Genomic DNA, 25863 nt, shown 5'->3' on the forward strand with positions numbered 1-25863 from the left:
AAACATGGCAGATAAATGAGGCAGATTTCAAAGTAGTGGCTTTTGCTAGTTGCACATTTTTGGCAATTTTTAAACTTATCCTATCTCACGACTTGCACTTCTCTCTCTTGCTTCGACTTTTAGTGGAACGACTGTAAACTTTTTTCCATAGGCCTCCTTGTTCATTCGCCCGTGCACTCCATGCTGCTATCCTTAATTAGCTTTCTAGTTCCTAATAAAGCTTGCAGCATGCTCCACTAATTGCCCACGTGACTACCTTGAATGATCATTCTCTTTCTTGTCGCACGACTCTGTGGACGTGCTGTATATTAGGGACATTATTTCATGGGGAAAACTTATAATCAGCCAAGGAAAAGGAAAGTTTGTGCTCAATGCAAGACGAATTATTCGTCCCTCTACCCTCACTCGTCTGCCAGTGACTGTATTGGACAATGTAACTGGAACAAACGATGTGGCAAGTGTAATTCACTAAAAGATGAGGATTTTAAGGCCTACATTCGTGTTTGCTCCCGGAGAATTTGCCGATAAGGACAGGAAATTTACTTTACAGCGACAGAAAATCGTACCTTCATGCAAGAGAGAGCGATGTCTGTGGTTCAAGAGGATTTTATGGACGCTTCATCAGATTCTTACTTATCTGAGGACGTTCGGCACCTATTATGTACGCATCAATCACCTCCTTCCCTAGCGTCAGATCACTCGCGGGTGGTTGTGATCGACAATTCTTCGTTACCTGTGCTATCTACACTACCAGGGGACCTTAGATCGACACTATCATCATCCAGATCATCGGTACATATCCCCCTCGACTGTCTCAGATTGTTTGGAGCCTGGCCAACCGCGTTCAACCAGCCAACTGTCTCCCCACAGTTCATTGAACCGGACAGAGCTGGCTACAACAGCGTCGCAAGGGGGCGTTAATCATGAATCAACACTTCAGGTTTCATCACCTAATCGCCGATCCAGATCGCCACATCATTCTAGATCACCACAACGATCTAGATCACCTTCATGATCCAGATCACCATCACAAGCCCAATCTAGATCACCGTGCCGATCAAGATCACCGGATCAATCCAGATCACAGTCACGATCCAGAGCACAACTGCGATCCACATCACCTGATCAATCCAGATCACCTAACCGATCCAGATCACCAAACGGGTCCAGATCACAACTTTGAATCAGATCACCGGACAGATCACCTAGCCGATCCAGATAACCGAACCGATCCAGATCACAACATCGAAGTAGATCATCGGACCGATCCAGATCACCTAATCGATCCAGATCACCGAATGGATCCAGATCACAACTTCGAATCAGATCACTGGACCGATCTAGGTCACCGGACCGATCCAGATCACAACATCGAAGTAGATCGCCAGACCGATCCAGATCACCGAACCGATCCAGATCACAACATCAAAGTAGATCACCTAACCAATCCAGATCACCAAATCAAGCCAGATCGCAACTGCAAACCAGATCACCTTATAGATCCAGATCACGATCACAGTTTCGATTTAGTGCATCGATCCAGATCACTTTACAAATCCAGATCATCTTACCAACCCAGGTCACCTATACGATCTAGATCACCTTACAGAGCCATTGACCAATCGGGATCACAGTACAGATCCACATCTCATGGCCGATCCTATTCAGATGGTCGTACCAGAGCTCCAATCAGAACCAGATCACCAACTAGAACTACAGAGACCCAGACTAGTTCTTCATATCATACCGGATCACCTAGCCATACTAGGGAATCCAGATCACCGGCTTACAAACCTACTTTGGTACTTACCACGTCGAGATCTCGATACAGTTCCTCTGACCGACGTTCGGGTGATCATTGCTCTGATACCACTAATAGGCCTACAGTCTCTTACGATGTTCCGTCTACATGCTCTGAGAATCCTTCGACTCACTCTAGGATCATTGCTGAGTCATGGGAACCTGATAACAATCCCACTCCTACAGCGACTCCGGATCTAAATATGATGATCAGGGCCATAACCTCAACCTGGAACCAAATACAGCCGTCTACTCCAGCCCATCCGGCTTCGGTAGCTCCTGGCTCTTCATCTGGTCCACCTCCTGAGATTGATCCAGTCCAAATAGCCATGCCTGCATCTCCCGCTCACTCTGAGTTATCTACCCCTGGGGGGGTAGCTTTGCAGCAGTTGAGACACCTGAGGTACTCCTTTGGATTGTTGAGAAGCTCCAACTTCCCTTGAGTACTTCAGCAGATGACCTGGATCACTCTTATACTCTTAGGAACCGGGATTGGTCTACCATCACCCTACCACCTCGACCTTGTATTCTGAAATTATCCAGTACACTAAATGATGGTTTCAAGAGCCTGAAATGAATTAAGGGCGGATTCTCTGCTCCCAGATATAAGCCGTCTACCTCTCATGTCCACGGCCTAACAAAAATCTCTAGGCTCCAACAGAGGATATTGGAACCCTGTGTGGCAAACGAGCTGCTTCACCCTACCTTATTGAGGACCGAGAGTTTGCTCACATGGATTCAGCTGTGAGAAAGACGTTGCCATCTATTAGTGATTGCAGCAGTCGACGCTGTTAACACTGCTCTGGAGCATACTTACTCTGATCAAGACTTTTACATCCGAGGATGCATGACTTTAGCTCTGGACCAGTTCCAAATTATCCTGGATCAGTTGTCTCATTTTTTGGGCTACACTCTTGCTGTTCGCCGACGTGGACCCCTTAACCAGAGCACTGCAGTGACGTCATATGAGGCGATTTTCAGTTAGTTGTATAGAAAGTGTGTAGCAGCTCATCATTTTGATGATTTCTCGACATCAACGACGACATGCCCGAATCGTTGCTTTGTCGTCAATTGCTCCTAGGGTAGGGTGATGGTGTCACCATGCACAGATTTCCACAGGACCCGCGGTTAAATTGCTAAATGGGTTATGTTTGTGAGTTCGGCTGGCGTTATGTGGAAGCCTGAAATCGATATCTTACTTGTGTTCAGATCAGCTTCACGGAAGTTAAAGAATCAAAACTACTTACTAGTTGTAGTAAAATATGCATATGATTGATGACCATAAAGATTTTCCCTGACACAGCTTGTAACATAACGATTTCTTCCTCGAAGTGAGGTTGTGGTCGAAGTAACAATAATATTGTAGGAAGTAGTATTATATTGACCCACCTGGCTGCCCAGAGAGAAATTGTTATGTTATCGTTATATGTCATGCAAAATCCTATTGGCTATCAATAAAATAAATATTTTACTACCAGTGAAAAGTAGTTTTGATTTTGTAACTCGGTGAAAACAAACCTAAATAGCATTTATCCACAGACTGGCGGATGTTCCCGATGGAAGCGCCATTTTGAAAATCGTAAAGTCTGTTAGAATTAATGAGATTATAGATTGTTTTCATCAAGTTAGAAAATCAAAACTTCTTTCCACTCGTGAAGCTAAATATGTATTGGAATCATAACCAAAAGGATTTTGCATGACACAACTTATAACATAGCGATTTCTTCCACGTGAGGCGAGGTGGGGTGAGAGTCACAATACCTAGCGATAAATTTCTTGCTACATTCCCATGGTTAATGTCCACTCACCAGTATGTAGATACTAGTCAATGTCGTGCTTTATATTTGGTCTTTATAATCCTAATTAGTTTATTATCATAGCTTTATGCATTTTGAAACTAAATAAAAGCTGGCGATCTGCTTTGATACTTATAGTGAATTTATAACAGAACTGATAATATCTAGACATTTTATAGTTTGCCAATGTGAATCATAATTGCCACACACACCCTAGTGTATGTTGTCTGTCTCATTACACTTCACGGTAGGCAAAACAATGATTCTGTTGAATGCTACGACAAATGATTAAAAACAAAATGCAAATATTAAAATTAAAAAAACAGATTAAAGTTATAGGAACAATATCAGGCCATTACCTTGTTTGAGGAATGTTTCCATCAATATCCACAAAACTGTTCCAAATGATGTGTCTTTTAACAGTTTAATATCAATGAAAAAGTGATAAATCTTTTCAGGTATTGGTATATAGTCTCATTGGTCACCCAAGATAGCACACCTGTCAACTAATTGCATAATGTCCGTCTTTCATTTAAAAACAGTAATTTAGTTAATAATAATGGGCAATCAATCAATGTATTGCGGTTAATCCTTTGAAGAAGGACGTTGTTTCACTGAACGTTGACCATGACGGCAGAGAGTGTATACAGTATAGATTAGTAAATCTACATACATAAACACTACCTTTGACAATTCCGCTGTGTAAGATAAAAGTAATTAATCAATCAGCGTGTTATCGGTTAATCCTTTGATCGATGTTCATAATGTTGAATATTTACTCAGACACAAGAAATGCCAAATGGGAACCTTTATCGAGGTAATCTAAAGTGTGTTACCACTAATTATACCTGTTATAAATTCATTAACTGACCATCAAGTGAATGATGACAAATAACATGTGTAGGTTTTATACCACCTAACACCGGGTTACAACAAGGGAGTATTAATTGCTGTATTGCATGTGAAAACGTATGGGCCGACACTGTTTTGAGAATACAAACAGATTTTTACATGACATGATTAAATATCGAGGTAAAAAAACACAGAAATGGGATCAATTTGGATCAGTCATTATACAAATAGGGCCTAACGACACCAATCAATTGTGACAGAAGCGTCTATGAAAACAAGTTGTAACTCGGAAACTAGGCAAAGCAGGAGACAAAATTAAATGCCAGTAGATTGTCAGAACATATAGCTTTCATTTTCCACAACAATTGTCACGATTTCAGGTTTATACAAGCCTGTAAACAAATAACATGTGTAGGTTTATACCACCTAACACGGGTTACAACAAGGGAGTATTAATTGCTGTATTGCATGTGAAAACTTATGGGCCGACACTGTTTTGAGAATACATGATTTTTACATGACATGATTAAATATCGAGGTAAAAAAACACAGAAATGGGATCAATTTGGATCAGTCATTATACAAATAGGGCCTAACGACACCAATCAATTGTGACAGAAGCGTCTATGAAAACAAGTTGTAACTCGGAAACTAGGCAAAGCAGGAGACAAAATTAAATGCCAGTAGATTGTCAGAACATATAGCTTTCATTTTCCACAACAATTGTCACGATTTCAGGTTTATACAAGACTGTAAACAAATAACATGTGTAGGTTTATACCACCAAACACGGGTTACAACAAGGGAGTATTAATTGCTGTATTGCATGTGAAAACTTATGGGCCGACACTGTTTTGAGAATACAAACAGATTTTTACATGACATGATTAAATATCGAGGTTAAAAAACACAGAAATGGGATCAATTTGGATCAGTCATTATACAAATGAGAGGGCCCTAATGACACCAATCAATTGTGACAGAAGCGTCTATGAAAACAAGTTGTAACTTCGGAAACTAGGCAAAGCAGGAGACAAAATTAAATGCCAGTAGATTGTGAGAACATATAGCTTTCATTTTCGAAAACAATTGTCACGATTTCAGGTTTATACAAGCCTGTAAACAAGATAATTTACCCCCTAAAATGTAGATGAATTCTGCATCGGCCCTCAAAGCTATTCCTCATATGACGTCACAGAGTCGCGCCGCTCTGATTGGTTGAAATTTCGTTCGCAGGTAAGAATTGTGCACTGTTGTCAAAAAGGTCGATTTAAGTCAATTAAAGGTCGAAATGAGTAGTTTTAATGACGGGGTTTCAATTATAACGATGCCAGTTAGTGATTTATGTATTTTTACCCCCTAGGGTTTATGTGACCTTTAACATCTCTTCATAGGAGGAGCAATTTAAAACAGAACTGTTTCGCCAGCCTTGGGTTATTGACTCCCTCTTCAATGGTAGCATCCAAGAAGTATCTAATAAAGTTGATAAAGAAACCCACTTTCAAGTCTCGATTTAACTGTTAAAGATACAGAAGTCACAGCTCCAGGACTCATTAAAACAGCGTCGAACTGCACAGTTCACCCCTACCAATCCGGATTTACGCAATCTTTTTCGAGGCGCATCCACTCAAGGTGGTGGAGAGGAAACAGATCTGGCGGCAGTGGTTCCTCCGTCGCCTTCAGGACCAACTCTGGCCCAGGGACCAGCGCTGGGAGGCAGTGACGGCTTGAGACAATCGCACGATTGGGACCTCCCGTCCCCAGTCGTTCGGATTTACAACACTCCGGTAGGTGGGAGATTGCAGATCTTCGCCCCGAATTGGACCATCCTCAAAGATCCATATGTCACCAACCTGCTACTTCACGGCTATCAGCTACCCGTTATTGGCAGTCCACCTCTGATGTCGCATCCGGCTCATCGCTCATATCCTGTGGACCAGCTTCACACTCTGCAATCCACAATAGGTACGCTATTAGACAATCTCGCGATAGAGCTCCTAGGTCCATCACCCGTCACTCCAGGATTCTACTCCCCCATCTTCTTGGTTCCAAAGAAAAATTCCAACAAACTCCGGCTCATCTTCAATATGAAGTTGTTCAATGCCCCATTCCTGCTTCCACCGCCTCACTTCAGGATGGTGTCGATCAACCTTTTACGCACCATCCTGAAGAAGGGAGACTTCCTCATCAGCCTAGATCTTCAGGATGCTTATCTTCACTTTCTGATACATCCAGAACACCGGAAGTACCTTCGCCGAGTAGCCACAGCTATCACTTCAGTGCATCGTAATTCAACTTGTTCCTTGTACGACAATAAGTGGAAGAAGTTTGAAGACTATTACAAGCTTAGGGGAATTGCATCTCCCACTTCCACCTCGGCTCAGGTCGTTGCTGAGTTTCTCCAGCATCTCCGCACTACTAAGAAACTCAAGGGTACTACGTTAGCTACCTACTTAGCCGCCATCAACTCGGTTTTGGCTGCCACCACAGGCACGAAGATTTCCACTGTTCCCGAGTTGCAGAGTCTACTACGCTCCTATAGACTCTCTGACCAGTCCAGGAAGTTCAGACCTCCAGCCTGGGATCTGTCCGTCGTCCTTCGTCATATGATTTCTACAGATTATGAACCTTTAGAAGACAAGGACTTCGAACAAGTGACATTCTTCCTGGTAGCTTTGGCTACCGCTGCTTGTATATTTAAACTGCATGCGCTTGATGTCAATCAGGTGCGGTTCAAACGGAAGAAGCATGGCAAGGCTTTCCTGGGTCTTCGCTACCAAAAACCAAGTGCCAGGGCAACCGGACCGGATGTTTACCATTCCCCCGTTGTCCACCATTCTTGGGCCTGATGATATTGAAGATTTGACACTCTGCCCTGTTAGGGCTCTATACGTTTACCTTGCTGCCTCCAAGGATCGTCGACGGCTACGGAAGCGCCTGTTAATACCCTTGTCGAACGCTTCAAGAACTGAGGTTCCCGGACCACATTGGCCTTCTGGATGCGTGCCACGATCCTGCGAGCCTACACCTTTGCAGGGTTGCCTCCTCCAGCTGCTTCCAATCCTCATGAGACTCGTGCACTAGCCTCAACGATGGCCCTCCATGGCAACTGCTCCTTGTCCGCTATCATGGAAGGTTGCTTCTGGCGTTCTGATACAGTCTTCTCTTCACATTACCTGCGAGACCTGTCTGTCACGGATGTCCAGGGACTACACCAGTTGGACCTCTTGTACTGGCTCAGCAGCTTACATCAGCCCAACAACGCAGATGAGGGACGGTTCCGCATTCGCGTTTTTCTACTTCCTTGTATATACTGAATAAAAGTTGAACTGGATCTCAACCTTTTGTTCTCATTATACTTCACATGGCCTCCATACCAAGGCATCGGAATACGGACCTGAGGCACAATCAGCATGACGATGCAGAGGTGTTCGACATTCACGCTTACTGACCTCTACTCCACGGAGCAATTACGTCAGTGAAGTGTGACACTCCCGAATTCCAGTGGATTTCGTTGCGTTCTGCCTCCAAAGTTGCCGGGCACATCCTTTGACTAAGCTTAGGCAAAGGAGTGAGGACTTCTTTGAGTGGCATTTTAGAAGTTGGGAAGTACAATATAGAACAAACTTTATGGATAACAACTTCTTTTTATTCGTGAGTGCGACGTTTCGATACTGATTCTTGTGCTGTTGTCAAGCATGAGGAGTGAGGGTCAATTTGATTCTGCCCGGAACTGAACGTTAAACCTTGGAGATGCCGAGTTGTGTTTCTCTTTCACCCGCCTCGGTCGATGTCAGGGGGGCCTTCTTGAAGCAGGGGCTGACCCGATTCTAGTCGCAAGACTTTAATTACGGGGGTACCTTGTAAATCGTGGCGAGGCGAGGCTTACTTGTCTTCTACAAGGTTGCGGCCGAACACCACATCGCTCGGGAGCACCCATCTCCCTGGAAGTCGTTGTGCTTAGTAAGCCAAAGGGTTCTGGAGAACCCACTACAAGCATAGGAGTTGCGTGCATGCGTAACAGGCCTCCCTTGTACATCGCTATCTATGGTTGTCATCAGTCCACACAGCTCCAAGACCAGCTTTTCGCACTGTCCAGACAGGAGGGTAATCTGCGGCCCGCCGTCCAACCGTGGGATAAGTGCAAGTCGTGAGATAGGATAAGTTGAAAAATTTGGAAATTTTAATATACATTGTATATTTATATACTTATCCTATCTCACACAACAGATGCCCGCCCGGCCTCCCCACTACTCAGATTACAACGTTGGCTCCAAGATGAGAATGATCATTCAAGGTAGTCACGTGGGCAATTAGTGGAGCATGCTGCAAGCTTAGGAACTAAGAAGCTAATTAAGGAGAGCAGGATGGAGTGCACGGGCGAATAAACAAGGTGGCCTAAGGAAAAAAGTTTACAGTCGTTCCACTAAAAGTCGAAGCAAGAGAGAGAGGTGCAAGTTGTGAGATAGGATAAGTATATAAATATACAATTTATATTAAAATTTCCAATTTTTATTTTCCCGGTTTCCATGGAAACGATTCAGACTTAGTCTCAAAAGGGAGGGATGGGTTTCGTTTCCGGAGCACAATTCGAAAACCGCTCAATATCTTTCAACGAAACTTGGTAGATATATCAAACAGAACCTAAAGTGGTGCCTTTTGCTATTTACAGATTTTTGTCATTTTGATTTTTCTTGATTTCCATGGAAACGTGTTGGACTTTGTCTAAAAATACATCAAGTTGGACTTGATGATTTGTTCTTTCAAATATGTAGGGGCCGGGGAGATTTGTCATCTTCTGTTGACTCTTGTTAAACAAGTTAATGATTTGGTATCAAACGATCAAAAGTGAGTTTGATACTAAATCTTTCACGAAGTATAATAACAATAATAGTATTTCATGGAAGCGAAGTTTAGTATTCTGTTTATTACTCTCCAACATAAATTGATAGAAACTGCCTCAGCTTCCTCACATGAGTCAAGCATGGTCTAATACCATTTATGACAGTGGTATTAGCATTGTGACGTCATAACTGTAACCATTATGACAGTGTACATATATGAGTAATAGAACCTCTCCCATGAGTCTTTTGATATGCAATATATGAACAGGAATAAACATATAGGTTTAAAATCTTTGTCAAAATTCAGAGGTGATAATATAAACTTGCATTATATTTAGTGTTTATATATTTGATATCCAAAAAGAATAATGGTTGGATTCTTCATATATTAAAACCCTATTCCCAAAATTGGCCTGCTGTCAGAGAAATATGTCAACTTTGAAAAGCATGAACCATTTTGCTGGGTGTTATATATTGTAAAACCGTTTGTCAGCTGTAGACCAAGTATCAGCTTTACAGATAGTCTTGAGAAGTCTCCACACGAGATGAAATGTTGATGTGCTATGACAGTTCTGCTTCTACTGATGAGTTGTTGTGAGGTAGATATGATGTGAGCCTACATACACGTGTGGAAACCCTCCAGGGAAGACTGATGCAGGACAGTGTTGTGTTTCAGGTACCTTGTCAATACCATGCTGATGCTGACCCAGTTCGGCTTCTGCTCGGTGTACATTGTCTTCGTTGCCACGACAGTACAACAGGTAATGTAATGTGATTCTAACAAAACTTTTAATTGCCATAGAGCTTGTATTTGTGGCTGCAGTCACACTAGAACTGAACTTTACATTTCAGCGGAAGTCCTCTTTGGTATAACCAATATATAATATGTTGTACCCATAATAGCACCTTCAGCCTACAGCTAGTTCCATGCACAAAAGGCAGGAACAGTGTACAGTGATATGACTAAATTCTGCTCAAAGTGGCATTAAACCATGATCAGCTGATAGTTATGCAACCCCATATAGTTCAGAACTGTTAGAACATATATTTTCTTCATTGCTCAGTGATATATTTTAGGCAGTTTGTACAAAAGACAGAAAATGGTGTATATATTGACAGGAGTGTTGAAATCAGAAAGTCAAACTTTATAATTTTGAGTCCCTGAGTTTAGACATTAATGCCTTGACACCTGACTATAAATGGTGATTGTGTTACAGGTCATTCACCATTTTCATCCTGACGATCCCGTCATCCGAGTGTACATGGTGATCGTCATGATCCTGTTAGTCCCCTACACATTCGTGAAGAATCTCCGAGCCCTCGCTCCCTTCTCCGCCTTCGCCAACCTCCTCACCATCACCGGCCTCGGTATCATCTTCGTCTACATTGTCCAGGGCCTGCCTAGTGTGAATTCCAGGCCGGCATTCTCCTCCTTTGCGCAGCTTCCCCTCTACTTCCGCACAGCAATATTTGCCTATGAGGGGATTAGTTTGGTAGGTGGAATAACTACCCTTTAGGACTGTAACCCTGAGTCTAGTGGATGCTTCAAACCTTCGAGAAGTGACTTCTGAATCATCTGGTCAGGTTTGCCTATGAGGGGATTAGTTTGGTAGGTGGAATAACTACCCTTTAGGACTGTAACCCTGAGTCTAGTGGATGCTTCAAACCTGTGACTTTGTGAATCAGCTGGTCTCACCATGTGACTTGGTTAATTTCATGTCATTACATCCAAAGCTGCTCATTATATCAACCTCTGGTTTAGTTACTGGCTGCTGTTGTATAGCTGGCGTGTTTACGGCTGAGTGAAGTGTTAAACCATATTTTGTACTGATTGTCAGTATATTGTGCCGATTGACCAAGTGAGTTTTACTGAAAGCTGACTGTACCCGGAACCCTTTGACGGTCAGTATTTGGTCAAACATATACAAGGTGTCGGACTGAGGTCATTTAACAGCGTGTATTTATTTAGTAGGTAGAATATTGCTGACACTAGTAGAGACCCATGTTCACTCACTCACCCTGCAGGTGCTCCCTCTAGAGAACAAGATGAGGAACCCCCAGGACTTTGCAGGGTGGACCGGAGTGCTCAACCTGGGTATGGTGATTGTGACCTGTCTCTACACAGCCGTCGGTTTCTATGGCTACCTCAAATACGGAGACGATGCTAAGGGAAGCATAACACTGAACCTGCCAACAGATAACTGGTAGGTGAAATCTTTGAACTCAGAAATCATTAACATTTGAAAAAATCTTTACCATTTGAATCAAAGTCTGTCAATACGATTGTTTATTTCTTTTCTTTTAGAATGTAATGAATTTTGGTATGTGTGTTGTTGGCCCGCTCATATGATTCGTTTGTCATGATGTTTATTGTTGATTATTATTTGACAGCTCTTGAGAGCTCTAAAGTCCTTTTAAATGTGTGGGGTAGCCTGGTGGTATAAGCACACCGAAGGCCCGGGTTCGATTGCCCACATGGATACAACGTGTGAAGCCCATTTCTGGTCTCCCCATCCATGATGTTGCTAAAAGCGGTGTAAAACCATACTCAGGCCTAAAAAATAAAATGTTGTGGTTGCGATTACCCGACCGTTCTGGTGCCGACCCTATTTTATTCAAGCGGAATGAATAAAATACGCTTTCAGATACCATTGTTTTTTCCCGGCACCAACAGATATCTGTCATTCTGATAGAGAAAGTTGATATGATGGCCGCAAGCTTGATTGAATAAACTATTACACATTGATAAATGTCTTATTAGTTTGTACTTTACTTCAAAAAACAATATGTAAGAAAAAAGTTCTGACCTACCTAAATTTTTAAGAGATGTAATCAGAACTACAACAGTTTTTTTATTTGGACTCACTCACTCACTCAAAATGTGCGTCCGAGCACTGTAGCAAGTGCACATTAGAAATCATTATACCACTGATGCTTGGCATTATGTTTAACGTGTATTACCTGACTTCCCACCAGCCTGCATGTGCTGATCAACAGATTGTGTTTGTTTCTGAGGGACATCACCAAAATTTGTTTTTTAAATTGTTCAAGTGGGAATGGTATACTCTAGCGTAGCACGGTTTCACTGTATAGACAGTTCGTATGTTTAGTGTTGTTTTCAAACTAGGTCAGTAATTCTTTTCTTATTGTCAGTCTGTTAAGTTGTTGTAACTCACCTATCCCCAGGTGACCATCAGACAGATCACTGTGTTCAGTTTCATCACCAAGCTGTGGTTGAATCATTTGTTCAGGATTTGATTCCAAGATCACACCATTTATAATTCATCATTTGTCAACACCATACCCACTGATTTTCACCTTGGACTTCAACATAGAGGTCACTTAAAGTGACACTATTGAGAATGAGTGAGTGAGTTTAGTTTTACCAGCTTTTAGCAATATTCCAGCAATATCACAGTGTGGGACACCAGAAATGGGCTTCACACATTGAACCCATGTGGGGAATCAAACCCGGGCCTTTGGCTTAATGAGTGAATGCATTAACCACTAGGCTACCCCACCACCCCTATAGAGAATTGGCCACTCTGTGGAGTTTATGTAAGTGCTGATGTTGATTCTGTTGTATTTCAGGCTGTACTTGTCAGTGAAGCTTATGTTTGCTATATCCATCTTCATATCCTACGGTGTCCAGTTCTATGTGCCCATGAAGATCATATGGCCAGTCATTGAGAGCCGCCTTGTGTCCCGGAGACTGATTGTCTACGGCGAATATCTGCTGAGAATAGTTCTAGTGCTCATCACATGTAAGTTTACGGGGAATATCTGCTGAGAATAGTTCTAGTGCTCATCACGTGTAAATCTACAGCGAATATCTGCTAAGAATACTTCTAGTGCTCCTCTCGTGTAAGTCTACGGCAAATATCTGCTGAGAATAGTTCTAGTGCTCATCACGGAATATCTGCTGAGAATAGTTCTAGTGCTCATCACGTGTAAGTCTACGGCAAATATCTGCTGAGAATAGTTCTAGTGCTCATCACGTGTAAGTCTACGGCAAATATCTGCTGAGAATAGTTCTAGTGCTCATCACGTGTAAGTCTACGGCAAATATCTGCTGAGAATAGTTCTAGTGCTCATCACGTGTAAGTCTACGGCAAATATCTGCTGAGAATAGTTCTAGTGCTCATCTCATGTAAATCTATGGCAGAATATCTGCTGAGAATAGTTCTAGTGCTCATCACATGTAAGTCTATGGCAAATATCTGCTGAGAATAGTTCTAGTGCTCATCTCATGTAAGTCTATGGCGAATATCTGCTGAGAATAGTTCTAGTGCTCATCACATGTAAGTCTATGGCGAATATCTGCTGAGAATAGTTCTAGTGCTCATCTCGTGTAAGTCTATGGCGAATATCTGCTGAGAATAGTTCTAGTGCTCATCTCGTGTAAGTGTATGGCTGAATATCTGCTGAGAATAGTTCTAGTGCTCATCTCATGTAAGTCTATGGCGAATATCTGCTGAGAATAGTTCTAGTGCTCATCTCGTGTAAGTGAATATCTGCTGAGAATAGTTCTAGTGTCGTGTAAGTGTATGGGAATATCTGCTGAGAATAGTTCTAGTGCTCATCTCATTGTAAGTGTAATATCTGCTATAGGCAAATATCTGCTGAGAATAGTTCTAGTGCTCATCTCATGTAAGTCTATGGCAAATATCTGCTGAGAATAGTTCTAGTGCTCATCTCGTGTAAGTCTAAGGCAAATATCTGCTGAGAATAGTTCTAGTGCTCATCTTGTGTAAGTCTACGGCGAATATCTGCTGAGAATAGTTCCAGTGCTCATCTGTGTAAGTGCTCATCGGCAAATATCTGCTGAGAATAGTTCAAGTGCTCATCTTGTGTAAGTCTATGGCAAATATCTGCTGAGAATAGTTCCAGTGCTCATCTCGTGTAAGTCTACAGCGAATATCTGCTGAGAATAGTTCCAGTGCTCATCTCGTGTAAGTCTACGGCGAATATCTGCTGAGAATAGTTCTAGTGCTCATCTCGTGTAAGTCTACAGCGAATATCTGCTGAGAATAGTTCCAGTGCTCATCTCGTGTAAGTCTACAGCGAATATCTGCTGAGAATAGTTCTAGTGTTCATCTAGTGTAAGTCTACGGCAAATATCTGCTGAGAATAGTTCTAGTGCTCATCTTGTGTAAGTCTATGGCAAATATCTGCTGAGAATAGTTCCAGTGCTCATCTTCGTGTAAGTCTACAGCGAATATCTGCTGAGAATAGTTCCAGTGCTCATCACATGTATGTCTACGGCGAATATCTGCCGAGTTGAATTTAAGTTCCACAATATCATAAATAATATACTTTAAGTAAAACCAACCTAGGTAAATAATTGTGTGACAAATGAATCTATGCTTATCCTACCTGACACCAAAAGGTGTTCGAAATGTTCGTCGATATATGATCAGTATCATGTATATCTGTTTCTTTCCTTCCAGTTGGATTCGCAATACTCATTCCTCATCTGGACCTTCTCATCTCGCTCATCGGGGCATTTGCCAGCTGCTCTCTTGCTTTGATTTTCCCAGCTGCCATTGAACTCGTCACTTATGCATCAGAGGATGGGTCCATATCTAAGATAATGTTTGTTAAGAACTTTCTCATCATGCTTTTTGGTGTAATAGGCTTTGCAACAGGAACATATAGTTCTTTAAAGGAAATCATTGCAACATTTTGATGTTGGTGTCTCTGTGTGTTAGTTTATGTATGTGATTTCAGAGGAGAATGTTCTTTCATCAGATGATGTGAATATTTGTACTTTTGTAATAATCTGTCTGGCTTCATTGCAAAGCATTGTACAAATGGCAACCCTTCCATACAGAAACAGGTTGACTGATGGACATGTTTTGTAGATGAGTTGATGATCTTATCTGTAACCTTGTGGGTTTTTTGGCATAACTAAGTCAGTTTTATATATGACTGTGTCACAGTGTGGACATTATTGATACATCTTGATACATATTGATACATTGGTAGGTTAATTAGCATTTGTATTGAGCCGTTTTCCTGGGGGTTGTTTTATAAGTGGGGTTGCTTTATGTACAGCAATTTACACTAGTAATGAAGTTTAGATCATGTTCAATTTTCCATTTTTAATCTTATTTGTGAGAAATTAATTATTGCCTGTATTTGATCTTTTCAATGTGACAGTATTGAAAGCTAAAATTTCTTGTGGCCATTTCTTGAAGGTTTTGTTTTAAAATGTTCAGAAATTCTGTGTATATGTAGTTAGTTGTGGCAAATAGCTTTTTCGAAAAATTATTTTCATTACTGCATTTTAAAATTTACTTTTGTTGAGAACCTCTTTTACATTTTTAATTGCTGAGTGCATATGCAGAGTGAGTGAGTGAGTATGGTTTTGCGCCGTTTTTAGCAATATTCCAGCATTATCATGACTGGGGACGCCACAATTAGGCTTTACACATTGTACCCATACAATGAAACATATGCAGAAGTGTTGCAATGCCATTATAAGTTGTTCACTGAGCATGGTTGATGTACCCTCTGCTTGTTGATGTTCCTTGTTATGTTTGTTTATGTACATGAAGGGTACATCAACCCATGGGCGCTGAGGGACCATTGAACAATGTATTTATCTTTCCAAACACCTCAATGTTAATTTTGAACTGTTTGAAGCACACGTATCGGATCATAATAAGGAGTACCAGAGTTAGGCAATTAGCCAATACTAGATTTTCAGATTACAAAGAATCTAGCAGAAATATACAAGAAAAAACAAATTTAGAGTTATCTCCCTTCCATTTATTTGCATTCACAAAACATCGGTATTTTCAGTACATCATATGGGACTCAGTTATGCAAGATAACGAATTGCTAAGACAAAGTACCAAATGAATTCCCACTGTATCCCGCTGTTCGACATTCCCAGCACTCAGAACGGGTTACGAAGAGCCAAGCAAACAGAAAACGACATTTATGTGTGAGGTAAGATAATGCTCTTTTTCAGTTGCTCAGTTTGTCATTATGGAGTGTTTAGGTGTCTAGCCAAGACCTGTCAGTGTGCCAAACAGTGGCATAATGAAGGAGATGTACAGGTGGCTGCTGCAGGGCTGTTGTGCGTGAATGTACATAAGCCTCTGGTACGTTTTTCATCTTCCAAGACTTCAACGCAAATCAATTTGAAATTTCTTCATTATTTTCTCTCCCCACACAATGTATTAAATATGCCATTTGCATGAAAACAAGTATACATTTTATTACACGTGGAGTCCCACGCATAGTTGTCTAAACTGACCAATTTCACAAGACACTCTCCAAGCCTTGGCATTTGCCTGGATGAAGAAAAGTTCATAAACAAAACAACAGCAATAGTAAAACTGTTCATTATGATCAAAGCTGTTCAGTCCCAACTGGGATTGCTAGTTTAGGTGGTAGAGATATTGATAGGATAGTCACCTTTCTCCTCCATTGGCTAGGCCTCAGGGTTATTACTTCTTACCATGCAGCAGCAATTACAGTCAAACGCTGTTGTGTCAAACTCTGATGTGTCAAATACACGATTGTCTCAAGGTAAAAGTTTGGCCTCTATGAATTCCTTCTTTGTGTATTGTTTTCAGTTGTGTACTAATACAATCTGTATTTTTTCTGTCAAGGTTTGAACTGCAAAAGATGGCATTAATTCAGATTCACTCATTCACCCTCATGGTGAATAATGCTGTATTTTGTGATCATGCTTGGTTTGTGATATAACTAACATCAGGCTGGTGTTTGTTGACAAGCATGAAGTCATTGTTCAAGACATCCAAACAGTTTCTTCAGTGATGGTGTGTGTGTTGACTTTCAGACAACACTGTCTCACTCATCATCTGCCTTTCCCACAGAGGTCACTTCCTTAGCTCAGAGGTCACTTCCTTAGCTCAGAGGTCACTTCCTGAGTTCAGAGGTCATTCTTTCTATAAGTATTTAGCATCATATTCCGTGACTTTGAAATCTGCAGCTTTGTATGCAATTATGAATTATGTTTTATGTTTTTACGTTTTAGTGATAATACTTTTTAAATTGTAATGTTTCTGTTAGGTTACAAAGTTTGTTTTAAACATTATGTTCTCCCATTTTGTTTTAGTGCATCTTGTAATATCTGATTGTGTTCATTTTATTGTCATGTACAGATTTTGTTAACATTTTCTGTAAATGTTTTCCGATAAAATGAAATACCAGTCAGTCTAATCTCAGGTTTAAATGTTCCAGGGTAAGCAGATAGGTCAAAATATCACCAGTTGTATCACTTTCAAAGAGAGTTTGTGTTGTTGTGAGGGAGCATTCATTATTATGTAATGAAGTAACTTTTCATTTTCCAAGGAAAGTGAGCATTCATTATTTAGTTCATATGGGATTTATTGTTCTGCAGTGAAGTGAGAATTCATTGTTCTGTAATATGGGGAATATTCATTGTTTGATAGTAAAGGGGCACCCATTATTCCTTACTTAATGATATATGTATCATTCTGTAGTAAAAGGAGCTTTAATTGTTCCAGTAAATGTAGTAAGCGCTTCAAGGGGTGAACCTACTCTTGAGAGTGGCTACTACTGGCTACCACTAGCTACTGTTACAAGTATAGCTCCATTTGGGTGTGTAAGTTGCACTTACTTTGATCAGTGGCTACTGCTGGCTACTGTTGCAAGTATAGCTTCAGTTGATTGTATTAATAGCCCTTACATTAATCAACACGTTGAATGGAATTTCAGATCATATTGATATACAGATGATCAATATTGACATTAATGTTTTATTATTGCAAACTACTGAACCACTGTTGCAAGTGTCTGTATATATATTATATATATATGCATGTAGTATTCAGGGATTAACAGATTCAGTTTGAGCAAAAGCATATTCTCAAAAATTCATTTTATAGCTTTTGTTTGAAATCAGTCATATTATGATCAAGATGTCAGAAGGTTGAAATGAAAATTTAATGAATGTTTGTAATTGTATCTTATTGTGATGTTGAGAAATCCCAGCTATTTAGACCAGGTACAATACTCCCCTTATGGGATATCATGGTCAAACGCACATCAAATTCACAGTTTGAACATAATTTAGACATGTGGACGACATAACGTGATGATAGTGAGTCTGTGTCCTTGGATTACATTATATGTACCTCCACAATATTGCAAGTAGGCCGTAGATACATGTGTTGTGCGTTTCTAATGATAAAGGTTTTCTGAGTGTAAATATCAACTGTATATATTGTTGGCATGCAGTGATGTACATAGTGCCCTGTAGATTGCCCTGGTCTTTCATTGCCATGCACTATAAAGCCTGTCAATTGCCGACTGATCGACTCCTTTGTTCTTTCTACATAGTTATCAGAATGTATTTTATTCCTGGAGAATTCCAAGTGCAGTTTATTTAATTTTAGAGTTTAGTTTTTACACAACAAACAATTCTTTGCCTTTGAAAGAAGCATATTCATTACAAAAAGCACAACAATCCTAATTTAATTAATCTAGCAAATAACTTACAGCTTTTCATCTTATCTGTACACCTCTACAATTTAAGCACTGTTTCCTTTTCAAGTTCATTTGGTTGTTGTTTGGCATGATTAATATGAATTAATATGATATTTGAAAGAGAGCAAATTCCATGATGCATGAAATATTGACAATTCTGTAACTCTCTGCTCGATTGTAACATAATCACGTGACATACTGATGTTCACTTGAAAATGAACTACAGTTGGCTTGTTAATGTTCATTTAGGCAAGGTCACTCAATAACTCAATAAATAGAGTTGGCAGGGTATGTTTGACAGTGTGTCTACTATTTCTTATTGTGACTTTAAACAATAGCAGCCTTGTCTGTAATAAGGTGATCAAGCAGTTTAATATATATCTTTGAATAGTTGATATTTTATTAATGTATGACCAGAAATTATTGCGAATTTTAGGAATATGTTTAATTGGATTTCTAGTATAAAGAACCTAGACCAGCTATCAAGTGCTTGGTTTCATTCAAGAGAGACAACTCCGTTAATCCTTTTTCATTAGTTTGTGAAGAGTTAGCCCCCTTTGTTTACTTGCTAGCAGACGACATTTTCAGTGATCCTCAGTATGGATGATTTAGAGAAGAGGAAGTTGATTTTAGCGTATTATAACAAGGACATCAGATCAGCTAAAGTGATTTCAAGTAGAACAGGCATCCCTTTGTCCACTGTTTATCGTGTTTTGAAAACTATTGCAAATGGATATGGCATTGAGCACCAGGGAGGCGCAGGTAGGCCCAGAAAATTGACTGTCGGTGTCACGAGGCGGCTTGGTATTCTTGTTTCTTAAAACAAACGAAGGAGTTTAGAAAACTTAAGGATGGATATGATTGATAGAGGAACTGTGGCTGTCTGTAAGGAGACAATTAGAACTGAGCTGCATGCAATGGGTTGGCAGAAAATTCAAGGAATTCCATCACCGATCATGAAACCTGAACAAAAGGGGCGAAGGTTGAACTGGTGCTTACAACATAGAAATTTAAACTGAGACAATGTGATTTTCTCAGATGAAAGTTCTGTGTGGCTGTTTCCTAATACACTGAAATTCAAGACCAAACAAACTGAAAAACCTTTGTAACAGCGCCCAAAGTACAGTCTGAAATTTAACGTGTGGGGTGGCATATCTGTGTTAGGGGCAACACCCCTCTTTGTATTTGAAGGGAATATGAACAGTGAGCGGTACACAGATATTCTCGAGGGACATTTACTTCGATCTGCTCACGTGTTCTATTGAAATGTTTGGATTTTCCAGCAGGACAACGACCCAAAACATCGTTCAAAGCATTCACAGGCCTGGTTTCGGACCCAAAATATGACATTATTAGATTGGCCAAGCTATAGCCCGACCTAAATCCAATAGAAAATGTTTGGGGACTTATGAAGGAAAGTGTCAATAAGAAAAATCTGCCAAATATTGCTGAAATGAAAGAAGAGGTGGTCCGATATTGGGACAGCATGGACCACGACTTTCTAACTTCTGTGATCAGTACTATGCCCCGCCGCATTGAAGCCTGCATTGCTGCCCATGGTGATTTGACAAAATACTAACTGTTCACCTGTCTTTGAATCTGGAGTTATGCTCGCTAATATTCACAATTAATACGTGAGTAATGAGTGAAAAAAAAAATTACAATGTTTAATTCTCAATAATTTCTGGTTGTGCTGTATCTACCTTTGTAGTATCTCAGGTGATTTGTAATCCTCTATTATGTTTCCATGTTGTGTTACTGAGTCTTCTTTGCTTCTTATTTCTATGAAATGTTACAGACTCCTGCTTGTCAAGTACTGGGGCTGTCACACATCGATTTTATTCACTGTAGACACCATGGTTCACCTTATTTACATTGAAACATCCTGTTTTCTCCATTCACTAACACCTCTGTCCATCTCATAAAGGGAGGTAATTTGTCAAACCCATGTTCTATGCATACCACTAAGAATACCATTATGTTGCTTTCTGCTAGCACTACATTGATCGTGCTGATATGTAAATATAGATGTGTTTCTGAACAAACTACCGATCATTGTGTACATATAACTGATACATAGATGTGATTTTGGAAATAATCCATGTATATATGCCAACATTCAATTTGTGTCGGTGACATAGATTGTTAACTAATGCTGACTGTCATGGCCATGCAATGATGCATTTTATGTAGTATATATTTCATTCCATGTAAATATCGTCCAGTTTGCAAGGTTTCTGGATACAAGGGGTCTTAATTAGAGCGGTTTCTCAATCCAATAACTAAATTGAGTGATGTCATCTTATTTTCCCAAAATTTTTACATCATCCTGAATTACAAACTGATCATGTTTGTTGAGGTGGACATTTTTGTTTTGGGCATTAGTCATGCCCCAAAATCAATGCCTTGTAACCATAGAAACAGTGTTGTAAATGCAGAAGCTTCCGTGTATATGCCAAATGCAAGTCTGTTCAACAGTTTATCTGTATTAATATGTTTGAACAGTTTGATATGAATTGATGTATTTTACTGTTAATTTACATGTCATTTTCAACTGAGATTTTGTAATACATCAGGAATGAATCTTTCCAGTAACAAAATATGAAAATTCAGAATGCTAGTCATGTTTGAAAGGAAGCACAAATTGTCTGACCATAGCATTTCATATCAAATTAGAAATGTCAAGTGTTTATGGCTGATGAACTTCATTGAACAATAGCAACATTTCGCTATAGATACTTGCACTGCTTGATTCTATACCAAAACGTTGTTATCATTCAATAAAGAAGTTGATCATCCATAAAGATTCGTCATTCATATTTCTTACAACTTTTAGAATGTCTCTCAAACAGTTTGTATCAAATTAGCCATGCCATAAAATCAAATGTCTTGATGTGACTGAACAGTTGTATTGGGTAACCACACACTGACTGGGTAGTAACCTTCACTGACTGGGTAGTAACCTTCACTGACTGGGTAGTAACCTTCACTGACTGGGTATGTGATCCACACTGCAGTAACCTTCACTGACTGGGTAGTAACCTTCACTGACTGGTATTAAACACTGTCAGTTATAAGATGTGTTGTTATGTGATCCACACTGCATATGTTATGTGATCCACACAGCATGTGTTGTTATGTGATCCACACTGCATATGTTGTTATGTGATCCACACTGCATATGTTGTTATGTGATCCACACTGCATATGTTATGTGATCCACACTGCATATGTTGTTATGTGATCCACACTGCATATGTTGTTATGTGATCCACACTGCATATGTTGTTATGTGATGTTGTTATGTGATCCACACTGCATATGTTGTTATGTGATCCACACTGCATATGTTGTTATGTGATCCACACTGCATATGTTGTTATGTGATCCACACTGCATATGTTGTTATGTGATCCACACTGCATATGTTGTTATGTGATCCACACTGCATATGTTGTTATGTGATCCACACTGCATATGTTGTTATGTGATCCACACTGCATATGTTGTTATGTGATCCACACTGCATATGTTGTTATGTGATCCACACTGCATATGTTGTTATGCGACCTACTCAGCATGTATGGTGTGCTTATGAGTTGTATTCTATGCATTGTTATTCTTACACACTATAGCACTGATCTTAACCAACTGTGATGAAAAATGGTCTCCTGAAAATCATTATGATTCCTTTCAGTTTCCATCCAGTTGTTTATTAAGAGAGATATTTCTATCAATTGTTAATACAGAAAACATATTAGTACATATTTCAAAGAGTTCATGTTCACAAGGATATATGTTGAAGTCTTTGTAAGTACTCATAATGCTTTGTAGAAAATGATTTTGCTTCTTAGAAATGATAGTATTACAAAGTGGACACTCCTTTGTTACAGTTGTATAGTCTGTTACTCCTTTGTTACAGTTGTATAGTCTGTTACTCCTTTATTACAGTTGTATAGTCTGTTACTCCTTTGTTACAATGGCTATAGATGTCACAGTTGTGCAGTTGAGAGATGAGTGGACTGGTAAATGGTTATAGATCTCACAGTTGTGCACTTGAGAGATGAGTGGACTGGTCACTGCTGAATTACATGTCAGTTGTGTTTTTGTATAGATTTGTTGGGCCATCTTTTGTTAGCTACTCATGCTTGAAATGAATTGGAAACAAGACATAGTATAAGACAAAATGTTATGGATGTCAACTTCTTCTTTATTGTAGAACAGTGTTTCTGGGCTTTTCTTTGCCCCTACATCAGGCGAATGAGCTTTTCTTTGCCCCTTCATCGGTGATTCACCTGACGAAGGGGCAAGAAAAAGCCCAGAAATGTTGTTATATAATAAATAAGAAGTTGACATCCATAACATTCTGTCTTATACATGAATACCACTGACTGACTGACTGAGTTTGGTTTTACGCCGCTTTTAGCAATATTCCAGCAATATCACGGCGGGGGACACCAGAAATGGGCTTCACTCATTGCACCCATGTGGGGATTCGAACCCGGGTCTTCGGCGTGACGAGCCAACGCTTCAACCACTAGACTACCCCACCGCCCCACATGAATACCAACTTCTATATGCCTCTCAAGAACCTCATTATAAGACATTACTTTACACATACAGTCTTGCTCTGATTCTTGCTCACTGACTCCTGTGAAATATGTAAATATTTATCCCTTTCAATTACATCTTGTGTTGACAAAGTCCTACCATCACAAGTCTCATGCCTGAAGCCAAACATGAGACAAACGCCTTAAACATAACAGTGCAGTTAGCTTCAGTGATGAATCATTGACACCTCAGAAGCTTTGTTTGTGTCAGCTTTTCTCTCAGCTGGAGCCATACTGTTTCCTCATGTATAAAATACCCTCTGCTTCCTGTCCTCATCTGCATGCTGTCTGCATCCATGGCCTGGTTCTTCAAGGGAACAGGCTAGCTGAGATTTGTTGTAGCCCACCTGGTCAAGTATGATGTTGTTTCTTATTTCTTTGTCTTATGATAAAACCACCTTGATCTCTGCAGAATTGTAAAATATTTTTGTCTATAATGATATATAACTTGGAAACATTGTGCCAGGTTATTGAGAAATTTGTCAAATAAATCATTTGTAATATAATATGATTGATTGTCTTGTGTTTAAGGGCACATATGTGTAAGAAAGTGTGTCATTTTTCTGCGACCATTCTTTATCATTCAGCTTCAACACTATATTTCATATATAAGTGCTCACGCGGAAGACCCGGGTTCGAATCCCCACATGGGTACAATGTGTGAAGCCCATTTCTGGTGTCCCTCTCCGTGATGTTGCTAAAAGCAGCGTAAAACCAAACTCAGTCAGTCAGTCATATATAAGTGGAGGGTAACGTTTGGGAAGAATGATAGTGGTGTGAATGGTCTTTGGAATTTTGTGATTAGTAAACATATATTTGATTTTGTAGTGACAACAAAGAACGTACAACCTAGATTGTCTGTTTCAGTGGAGCTTCTAGCGACCATAGGCCATAGAAATAGTATAGTGTTCCTACATCAATTGTAGTGTTCTCTAGCAATTCAGTCGCAAACAATCGTATTCCTCAATGACGCGGGAATGCTACCTGTATTTGCCCGTCAAGACGACGGACAGCAAGTGTTATATTGGTGAGACCATACCGAGGACAAAGCGTGAAGATCCGGGTTACAATTGGTCATCCGCAACCCATACTTAAGAAGCGAGTTACGGGATAGGGTGGTCAGGCTCGCTGACTTTGTTGACACATGCCATCGTATCCCAATTGCGATGAATGATACTCATCCTTTCAATCACAGTATTGTCTCGTCCAGACTCGATTATTTACATACCGCCATCATATAGCTGGAATATTGTTTAGTGCGGTGATAAACAACAAGCTGATGTTGCAGCTAAATCAGCACTCAACAAATCCCTAACGCCACTTCTGGTTCCATACAGTGATTATATACCTGTAATTAAATTGTACATCTAATGCCAAAAAAGTGGGACATCCAAGTAGATATTGACATATTACATACAGAAAAAACCTCTGATACACATACTTCGGTTGTCAGTCCAGATTGGAAGAGGCCATCATGATGGCCACTTGATATACACCGATGAACATTTACTGAAAGGTGAGGATTGTCATGAAAGAATCAGTCCGGCGTGCCCTGGTTGACTGTTTTCCATCACAAGGGATAACTATTCCAAGTTTACATGTATGAAGGGTCTTTCCCATTTCCCATTTTTACAAGACATAAGTTCATTGATAAATTTTGATAAATATATAATAGTAAAATGTAGTCAATAGTAAACTGTTAATCTGGATAAATGAAATGAATATTGAAATTGTTGGTGGCTGTACTTTCAAAGGGGTTGAGTGAGTTTAGTTTTACGCCGCCTTTAGCAATATTCCAGCAATATCACGTCGGGGAACACTCTTGGTTGGGGTGGGGTTATATCTCCATACCATAAATCGAAAAATACTGTCAGGGCGATACGCAAGTTAGATTAAATATACACCAAACGGACAAATTCACACCCTGCACCGAAACAGAAACACCGGAACACGTCCTACTACACTGCATACTCTACCAACAACACAGAATAGTGCTCCAGAGTTCACTGGACACTACACATCTATCACTCTTAACAACCCTAAGCCCACTAAATAACATCCAAACCTTCAAAGCCTTAGGTATATATATCTAATAAAAACCAGCCTTCTTGGTCGCATAAACTTCCTCATACCACACTAACACAACAAAAACAACTTAAACAATCTAATCACATAGCCTCAGCCCTGGAAATAAAATATGACACAAAAACAAATACCAACCAAACCACCCCGTAGTGCAGCGCCCTCTACCACTTGTTAAATGTCCAAATTCAAAATTCATACATAAATCAATTACGCAACCTTAGCACCATCGCACTCCTTTACGCCCTCTTCGGTTGCCATATAGTTAGGTGAAATCACCCTTCTTTCGATCAAACACTAAATGGCCTGTGTGCGAAATAAACATTACATCGGTAAGTGCACGTAAAATATTCACAGTTAAAAACCCAGCAGTTCAGATACCGTTGGGTT

General features: G+C 40.1%; 1 protein-coding gene across 2 annotated transcripts in view; it reads left to right on the forward strand.

Annotated features, from left to right (window-relative positions):
- Positions 1–15870, forward strand: part of LOC124272712 (proton-coupled amino acid transporter 4-like) — a 54940-nt gene extending 39070 nt beyond the window's left edge. The window contains exons 6-10 of one of the 2 annotated variants that reach the window (XM_046707897.1): positions 9969–10053; positions 10510–10785; positions 11318–11496; positions 12884–13056; positions 14743–15870. In XM_046707897.1, coding sequence (XP_046563853.1) covers positions 9969–10053; positions 10510–10785; positions 11318–11496; positions 12884–13056; positions 14743–14981 — 952 coding nt within the window. In that variant the 3' untranslated portion in view covers positions 14982–15870. The remainder of the gene's footprint in view (positions 1–9968; positions 10054–10509; positions 10786–11317; positions 11497–12883; positions 13057–14742) is intronic. The other variant, XM_046707898.1, reaches the window with a different exon arrangement.
- Positions 15871–25863: the final 9993 nt, after the last annotated feature.

Source organism: Haliotis rubra, unplaced genomic scaffold (genome assembly GCF_003918875.1).
Source record: "Haliotis rubra isolate DU_JTF1 unplaced genomic scaffold, ASM391887v1 Scf172, whole genome shotgun sequence".
Lineage (NCBI taxonomy): Eukaryota > Metazoa > Mollusca > Gastropoda > Lepetellida > Haliotidae > Haliotis > Haliotis rubra.